The sequence below is a fragment of the Carassius gibelio genome, chromosome A15 (genome assembly GCF_023724105.1).
Source record: "Carassius gibelio isolate Cgi1373 ecotype wild population from Czech Republic chromosome A15, carGib1.2-hapl.c, whole genome shotgun sequence".
Classification (NCBI taxonomy): domain Eukaryota; kingdom Metazoa; phylum Chordata; class Actinopteri; order Cypriniformes; family Cyprinidae; genus Carassius; species Carassius gibelio.
The window spans coordinates 3,563,657-3,573,307 of NC_068385.1; the positions used below are offsets into that span (position 1 = coordinate 3,563,657).

General features: G+C 36.4%; 1 protein-coding gene across 1 annotated transcript; it reads right to left on the reverse strand.

The window, feature by feature from the left end:
* Nucleotides 1-3,969: 3,969 nt before the first annotated feature.
* Nucleotides 3,970-9,550, reverse strand: LOC128028954 (uncharacterized). The gene is made up of 3 exons (XM_052616345.1): nt 7,894-9,550; nt 5,586-6,648; nt 3,970-5,503 (listed from the first exon to the last, which is right to left on the reverse strand). Exons 2-3 carry the CDS (start codon nt 6,571-6,573, stop codon nt 4,509-4,511), a joined length of 1,983 nt encoding a protein of 660 aa, XP_052472305.1. The 5' UTR covers nt 6,574-6,648; nt 7,894-9,550; the 3' UTR covers nt 3,970-4,508.
* Between the last annotated feature and the right edge of the window lie 101 nt (nt 9,551-9,651).

The following is a 9,651-nucleotide window of genomic DNA, read 5'->3' on the forward strand; positions in this document are numbered from 1 at the left end:
AAAACATTTATAAGTAAACAAAATACATTTCTTAAATCAAACAATATGGTCATTGCATTAAGCTCAGTAATAAGCTTGCACACTGAGACTAAAACCTAAGCTACACCCAACCCACTTCCACATCATTCTGATAAGGATATGACCAGGAACCTCTACGTCATCTGTTTGCATTTCACATATTAACCAATGGTGCGACTCTCTCAGAGGTTGTCCAGCCGGTTTACCGCATTCACTGTGAAGTTTCTGGTTCTGCCCTCTGCTGACTGCAGTGAAAACATACCAAACATACTTACCGGCACATTTATTTGGATTTGCATCACAATAAATATGAATTGACATGTCATTAATTTAGGCAGATTGTGATTTTAGTTTTTTTTCATTTAATTGTGCTGTGACACTCACACCTAAAGACTACAAGTCACATCATTTTTTGTTCCGTGCTGAGTTATACAATTAAATCCTCTCATTATAACATACAGAGAGTATACATAAATAATATTTTGATTGTGAAGTGAGACAGGGCCAGCCCAATTTTATATGGGGAGCCCTTGGTGCCATCAATGCACACTATAAATCTATCACACCAATTATCAATTTTATTTGTTGTAGCTGTGTTGCTTACATCACACCATTGTCTACCTGGCATGTTTTTACCCTTCTGCGATTTCTAATTGTAACAGTAGCAAACCCAAAAGAGTGGCCAGGTGTTAATTTGCACTTTAACATCCAAAGTACAGTACACTAAAAACTAAAGGTGCCTCGGGTAACTCACTTGTAAAAAGCCAGCATCTGGAAGAACCCAGAGAAGTGACAAAAATGAAATGTGACTTATTATTATTATTATTTACTTTTTACTGTTTACAGTTACTTACTGTTTTCAGCAATAGGGAATATATATATAAGCAAACAGGCATCTAGTGGCTACACCATGTTTGTTATTATTATTTAATAATTTCCTCCAGACTTAAATTTAAATACTGCAATAAAATTGTTTTATTGAAATAGGCTATATGTTAAATCATTTGAAGGTGGATAGTTTACCTTGAAACTTTAAAGCAAACATTAAAAATATTATATAACTAAATATGACTCAAAGCATTAATTTAATAAAAAAAAAACCCTAAATATAAAAATCGGTGCAGTAGTAATATTTAGATTTTTATTTTATTTCCCTAATGAAATAAGTTTAAATTATTCCGAAATAATTGTTCAGCTGTTGTCAAGAAGAAGAAAATGCATGCGGCTTGGCGTCCTTGCGCTCCTGCTGTTTGCTCGCGTGCGTGTGTGGAAGAGCGATTTCAAATACAAAGAACTAGAAGTAACGGCTCCTTTCCTTAAAGGGGTGGGGGGGGGGGGGGGGGTGAAATGCTCGTTTCACTCAATATCCTGTTAATCTTGAGTACCTATAGAGTAGTACTGAATCCTTCATAACTCCAAAAAGTCTTTAGTTTTATTATATTCATAAGAGAAAGATAGTCTGTAGCGATTTTTCCCGGAAAAACACGACCGGCTGGAGGCGTGACGTGTGGGCGGAGCTAAAGAATCACGAGCGCCAGTAGGCTTTTGAGTTGAGAGCGTTTGGAAGCTGACATTACCTTGAGGAAAAAACCATCATCCAAAACAAACCATGGCTAACAGTCAGATTCAGCCGTTTATTTATGATCCAGAATCAGATCCCGAGGCTGAAACTGAACGAGAGCAGCAGCAGCAAGGACTCGCTCCGAGCGGGGCTCAAACCCGGGTCTCCGGCATGGGAGGTGGACGCACTAACAAGGAGGCAGAGATATTTGAAGCAGTTTTACTCACCGCCTGCGGTTCCAACACACGATCGTGACCCTTTGTCGTTGGGTTTGCATCATCCTTAAGGAATAAACAATACGCAAATCCGTCGTCAAACTGGGCCTTGTTTGTAAAACAAGCATTTTCGAAGTGCAGGGAACAAACACAAACACTTGCACAACTCCATTGATGCTCTGTAAAAATTCCATCCACTGGTCCCTTTATGCTGTTATTTTTTTTTTTTTTTTTGGTAATCTGTGCAGGGTTGTCTTGCCCTGGCAACCAAAATACACTTCTTTTGTGACATTTCGCGACGCTCTCACTCTGATCAGTGAATGTCTGTACTCTCAGTGCTCTGATACACTGGAGCGCGCGCTCTTCCGGCAGACGTGCCCTTAGGACCCATATAAGGAAATTCCGCTCCATTTAACGTCACACAGAGCCATACTCGAAAAAAAATTCCCAAACTTGTGACAAACCGGAAGGAGTATTTTTGGAACAGAAACACTCCTTCAAACTTTTGAAACTTTGTCCATGTTTAGCATGGGAATCCAACTCTTTAACAGTGTAAAAAGTATGCAGTATGCATGAAATAGCATTTCACCCCCCCTTTAAAGAAAGAATCAACCGATGCGCAAGGTGAGTAAAGGCTCCAAAATAAATACACAGCTTTATTATTTGTATACTAATTCCTACACTGGCACATTAATCTGTATATTTTTTTATTTAAAATGTTTTTTTTAACCATTAATTTAATAGCCGCGATGCTTATGAGTCTAATGCACCTTTGTGGGACGAAATGGAGACTAACGTAAGTTAGTTAGGTTTACACATAATGTTTACGTTTATTCATTGTAACTCTTTTCTTTAACTTTTCTAAATTATTGTGGTCGTTTACATTTGTTAAATAGTTATACATCCATGTTAACATATATGTTACTTTGTCTATTAGCCTATTTTTCTATTTTACAGCACTAAGTAATTATTTATTTGACATTGAAATAACTTAAACGGTGCTTCAGCTTGGCCTAAACCAAAATTATATATGACTGTATACACTGTTACACTGAACTGAATTAAAAAAAAAAAAAAAACTACCCATATGTTCTTTTTATTCAGCAGTTAATAAAGAAATGTGGCTCTGTAATGGACACCTGTGAGGCAGTGGACAGACAACTGCTGATGTCTGATGCTGGCTGACAATAAACAGACCTCTCTGGACGTACCCCATCTTTTGCAGGTGTGTAAATAAGTGAACAATTGCAGAGACACACCAGAAACCCTCCTAAAACATTCAATTATTTCTAGTTTATTGACAGTTCTTTTTTCTTTTCTTTTTTTATTGTTTTCAGAGTAATTCTAACATTGCCCTTCCTGTAACATGATGATCCTGCTGTCCTGGACTGTATATGATGAGGTAAGTATGATGTCCATGTGTGTATACATATATAGTGTACACACACACATTATAGACACATTGTGCACTGAATTAGCCCACAACCATTAATCAATGCACTAATATGACAAAAATAATTCCTGTCATGTTCCTAATTTTTAAGATATTTTAAAAAAATACCTGCGCTAAGTGAATAAATGTAAATATTTTGTTATTTAATTTTATGTAAATCACTCTTTTTTTTCAATGAACAGCCTACACATAATCTCAGAACACCTGTGGTAATAACAGGGGACCCATTTGGCGAGAGCAGCACTGCAGACTTTCCTGATGGTGAGGAGCTTCTTGCTGATGAACCTGCCGAAATGAGTTCACCTTATTATGAGTGCCTATGTTTTGTTCAACATTATACAGAAAAGCAATTAAAAGTACACTAAAGCACACTGTTTTTCTGCTGTATCTGTGGGCCTTTCAGGGACCATTTTCACATGACCGATGATGCGTTTCAGCGGCCATTGATTTAAAAAAAAGTTATGTGATTTATAACAGTATACTTTGTATGACAGATCACAGTTCCTCCAGGAACCTTTAGTTTTTACAGTATAGTACATAGCATATGTGGTGTAGTGAAAAGTAAGTAGCTAAATAAACAATGCATTTATGTTGAATGTTATTTTAACAACATAATTTCTTAAACACAGTAGCGAGCCATCTGTACATCTAAAACAACAATTAACTATTTGAGGCACAATGATATTGGAATTTAATAGCAAAGACTCCACAGGCACGCTAAGGTAAATCATGTTAAAAAGTTATCTTTATTACTAGAATAGATACTTTTATTTTTAAACAGAAGACAAAACCTTTAAGTAAAATGATAATATATAAATATTTCAAGGCTTTAAAAAAAATGTTTAATCAAACATGAATTTCTCTAAAACAAGGGATTTTCATTCATTGACACAAATAATTTAATTTAGTTCAACAAAGAGTTTCAGTCGGTGACTCTTTCTGTACATCTGTACACCTGTAGGTGGCGACGAGTGAATCTTTTTCATTTTATAATAGTGTTCAACTATTTAGTATTAATATAATCTTTTTAACCTTCAGTTTTAAAGGGTTTAAAAAATTAGAATCGACCATAGTCATTGTAAGAACCCTAGATTTCAGTGAAATGAGTGACATCTTCGCGAAACAACGGCAAACAATGCGAATGAAGTCTGTGTCTGCCAGCGTCGAATCAACAACATCGATTCAGCACCCTCCGCCAATTAAATCATGTCGTTTAATACAATAAAACTGACGGTTTAACAATAATTTAATGTACACAACCTCATAATCCATGGCCTGTACTCTTAAACAGCTTAAATTTATCTTTAGCTAAACTGAAGCCAGAGGAACCTGCTATGAATACATCAGAGCATCGTTCATAAATGATGAAGCCTGATGTCTCAATAAAATCCCTGAGCATCTTTTCAAAACTATCCAAAGCCTCATTCGAATTGGAAAGAAAAATCAGGGCTTTGTCTTCATCAATGATTGACTTTAAGGTTTCTCCTTGAACTTTAGGCCCCAAAACCCTGTTCTCACAGTTAATGGAGTTGATCAGAGGAAGAAGGCAGATGCTTACTAGTAACGGAGTCAGTGGACATCCCACCCTCAGACCTTGTGATCTGTGGTCTGCCATCAAAAACAGCTTCAACACGGATCTAAACCGGTCAGGCAGGTTCACAGACTTTAAGCTGTTAAACAAATATTGCCATTTTAGTTCACCTGGATCTAGTTTTAGTGAAATCATCAAAACTGGGATTTGATCACTGATGCGGTCTAGAACAGAACTGTGTGGTTTACTATGACCTGGATTTAAAATATGTTCAATAACGCTTTTCAACCTCTCCGCCAGAATCAAAGCCAGAATTGTATAATCCACATTCATTATTGCAATCGGATTGAAGCGATATGGAATATCATAGCTATAGGTATGATCGTTTTCGCCTTGGCTGAGGGATTTGAAAACCGTTTGTTTAATTGGCTTGAGGTCAAAGATTTGGTTGAAAAACACTTGTAAAAGGTCAGTAATTTTAGAAACATAACGCTTATAGAAATGTACTGTTAGTCCATCTGCTGTTAGACTCTCAGACTGAGGCAAGGACAGTATAGCGACCAGAATCTCTTTTCTCGAAACAGGTTCACTTAGAACAGTAACCAGGGTGGATTTTACTTCTTCAAATCTCTCCGTTTGGTATAAATGATCCAAGAAGTTCAGGAGACTCTTGGAAGTATTTGGCGTATGAAGAACCTCAATGGATGATTCTGAATCTGGATGACCTTGAAAAAAAGAAATGATGTCAAAACAATTCTTAAATATATTTCAATCCAAAACAAGAATACAGGAGAAGAAAAGCTCTACCTCCTTGGTCCATCTCTTGAGTAAGTTCAATCGTGTCTGAATATCTTGATGGTTTTGTGTGAGACATTGCCTCACAAACAAGTCTGACCTTCACTCCTGGCCACATGTATTCATTCCTTTGGGTATTTATTTGTGAAATTTTCTTTATTATGCTTGAAAGGTGGTCCATACACGTTTTATCTTCAATGAGACAAGAATCGAACTGCCATTTTGGTCCATTTGTCTGAATCTGAATTGACAGTGGGGCATGATCGGAAACATATTCTTCTTTATCCGAGTACATTGGTCTCTTGTGAATGTTACAGGCAGTTACACTTGTTAAATTGTGACTTTGCAAAAAGAAGTAGTCCAATCTCGACTGACCTTTCCTATCGAAATATGTAAAGCTTTTCACTTCTGGGTAAAGACACCGCCAGACATCCAACAAGCTGAAGTTTTCCAAAAAACATCGGAGGGCATCGAAAGACTTTGTGTGACTTCTGTTTCGTAAATTTGATGTTTTGTCAAGGTCGGCGTCCATGACGGTGTTAAAATCCCCACCGACCACCAGATATGCAGAATGTGGGATGTGGGTCGAAATTTGTGTGAAATCTTTCAGCTTAATTTTTTCATCATTTGAGTTATACATGTTGATAAATACGAAATCATGCCCCCAAATTTGACACAAAATGATTATGAATCTTCCCTTTTCATCGCAATAGACATTGAAACCACCACATCCGAGGTTCTTTTTGAAAAGCACGGCCACCCCTCGTGAACTTCCTTTAAATACGGTGAATGCCGCCATGTAATCGCATTCTAAATCTTGAATTTTGATGCTCCCAGTTGAGTAGATTCTATCTGGACCAACATGAGTTTCTTGAAGAAAGACCACATCAGCCTTTAGAAGACTTAAATGATGAAGCACCTCAGACCTTTTACGGTTAAAACCATTTACATTCCATGAAAGAATTGTTAATATTCGCTGATCTTCATTACTGTCCGTCATCTTGATATAATCACATTTGAGATATACAAGTTCAGATAAGATTTTCTGCGTTTCACTTGTAACTGGTCGGTGCACCTAAAACAATGAAACACAAAACATTTTTAAATTGCTGAAGAAGAGTTTCACAAAACCTGAAGAACTGGATTTTCAGAAAACAAAAATACATCCACTTCTAGCAGAATCTTGTTTGTTGATTCTTTCATTTCCCTAAACATACTATTTCACACAACAGATGTGTACATATAGTCCACAAGATGAAATACTAGCTGAATTCAAATACAAACTTTGAATACGATAACCCGGGTATGTTGTCTTTTGACAAACTTGTACGATTTATTTAAATATCTAATTGAAATATCTTTTAGATATTGAACCATAAATTACTTTTTCAGTGCAAGCTTCTATGTAACATCTTTACAGATTATTTTATCAAATTAAAAGTAATTGCAATAAAATTTCAATTCTTTGCTTAAAAATATTAACTTCAAAATTAAGGTTAATTCAATGGCTTACCACCCTTGTCTGAAATGTTTTACTTGCCAGAAACCCGGATCAGCATTACACTATCTCTTCCTTTACACTTGTAACTCACATGCAAATTAATGTTATTACATCACAAATGACGACACCTTTTAACTCCCAATCTACTTCGACGTGGTGGATTTGTTCCTGTTCTCAAAACAAGTTTTCAAGGTGAGGTGTGAGCACTTCCTCATCCTTTATATCACAGTTTCCCAGATGTATACAGAAGAAAGGAATGTAGGCAACCCAAATTTTTAAGTCTGTTTTTCATTTATGATAAACAGTCAAATCAGAATTAATAGTGTTAGCATTTAATTAATTACAGATAAAGGATTCATTTATGATGTTGCTCAGCTTTAAGAATACACTTAATGCTTTGCTATAGAGGACGCTATGAGGAAGAAAACTAAGTGGCTGCACATCAACCAAGTTCCTGTGGCTCAGTGGTAGAGTATTGCGTTAGCAGCGCAAGTTTGTGGGTTCTATTCCCAGTATGTCTAGCCTGAATGAGTGTAAGTCAGATAAAAGCATAAACGGGTTAAAAACATCTGCTAAATGCATAAATGTAAGTAAATGATTCAATGTGTGTGCTGCTAAAGGGAATTCATCCCTATATATATATATAAAAATATATTATATTATATATATATAAAAAGTCATCAGTTTCAGTTTCAAGTAGAGAAGATGTGACATCTACACTGAGTATTTGCAAATCAAATTATGCAAAGAGTTTACTGCAAATGACTTCTACTAGTACATCATGGTATAACTTCGGTCTGAAAGTCAAAATGCACTTACCTAAATTTCCTCCTGAACTTCAGGTCCCAGAAGACTTTCTTATAGTTTAGAAAGTAAATCAGAGGCAGAAGACAGATTAGTGAAAGCATCCCCTTAAGGCCACAGCCAAAGTACTGAACTGATCTCCCCCCATTACTACCAGAAGCTGAACTAATGATTTAATCCTACCAGGCAAGTTCATTGACTAATGTGCACCTGAATCTACAGGAACAGCCAGCAGTGGGAGTGACCAGCTGTTGGAATCGGCGATAGAACACAAAGGATAAACAGATGACAAGCAGAAGTGGTATGTTGTTGTTGTCTACTCTTTCTGTTTTTGTCTCAATGTCTTTTGTCACAAAGATGAATTCTCTACAACTCTGGATCCTCTGAAGTGAATGGATGCAATCAAAATGAGATTCCAAACAGCTGATAAAAGCATCACAATAATCCACAGGTAACACAAGACTCCAGGCCATCAGTTAACATTTTGTGAAGAGGAAAGCTGCATGTTTGTAAGGAACAAGAAACAGCATGTGAGACTTGTCACAAAAGATCGTGACTCCCCGTCTAGGGAAAAGGGTGCAACATGAAATTAATTTCATATACAACAAATTGCCAGTGAGTTTGTTGTAATTTGAATATGGGAGCTAACCAGGCCAAAATAAACAGAACAGTCTAGTTTTTAACCCTCTGTCTTACCCTATTAAAAGGAAAGAAAATACAGTATACTTATCTGATGGCTATCTGGTGACACCTTGACTAGTCAGATGACGTCTCACCCCCTTTGAACACTATCGCTTAGGACAAATATCTTCTGTTTCACTAAAGAGAGAATCCCCATGACAAAGATGACATGATTACATAATATTTATGTAATATAACCGATTGTTTTTATTTGTGCAGTGTAGCAATGTGTCCGTTTAAGTGCACACCCAAAGCACACCCTTTTCACAGCTAAATACCATAGTTTTCATTCTTAAAAAATAGGGAAGACCAAAACTGCGAGCAGCCCAAGCAAACAAAGGGCAATCCAAAATCAGTGACATAAAACAGACAAAGGGGACAAATAAACCAGCAAGGCTCCTCAGATACAAACTATTTTCAACTCAAACAAGCAATAGTCAGGACACAGCATCATCACCCGAAGGAGCACATCAAATTATAAAGCAGATGTCATGCATGTCAGTAGACCAGGAAGATTTTAAAGGTTTTAAGATTTTTTTGCATATCATATGACCCCTTTAAACAATATACATATATAATACTTGCACATGCACCTAAGAAGAAACCCTTCTTAAGATATTTATGGTCAGTTACAATAACTTAGGACAGTAAAGAGACCTTTCTACTGACTGACAAACAGGAGAAAGATGCCAAAGGTTTCTGATCACTTGCGTGAACATGTCGTAATCCTGCCGCAGGAGGCATAAGAAAAGCAGATGTGGCCACAGCAATAAACTGCAATATCCATAATGTAATACTTTAAATAAGAGGATCCATTGGTAAACAAGTAATGGAATGCAAAGTCCCTTCAAATCTCTTATGATCAACAATACATTTTGGAAGACTTGAGGGCGAGTACATTTTCAGAAAATGTTAGCTTTTTTGCTGAACTCTTCCTTTTAAGTTTTCATAAACATTTCAAAGGTGTGGAAATTCAGACATTTATAAATCATTCTACAAAGTTTTGTTTTGGTACATTTTATTCTGTGATGAGGTTAAAATCTGGATGATTTAATTTTGTATTGGATTTTTATCTCATGCAAAATGCATTGT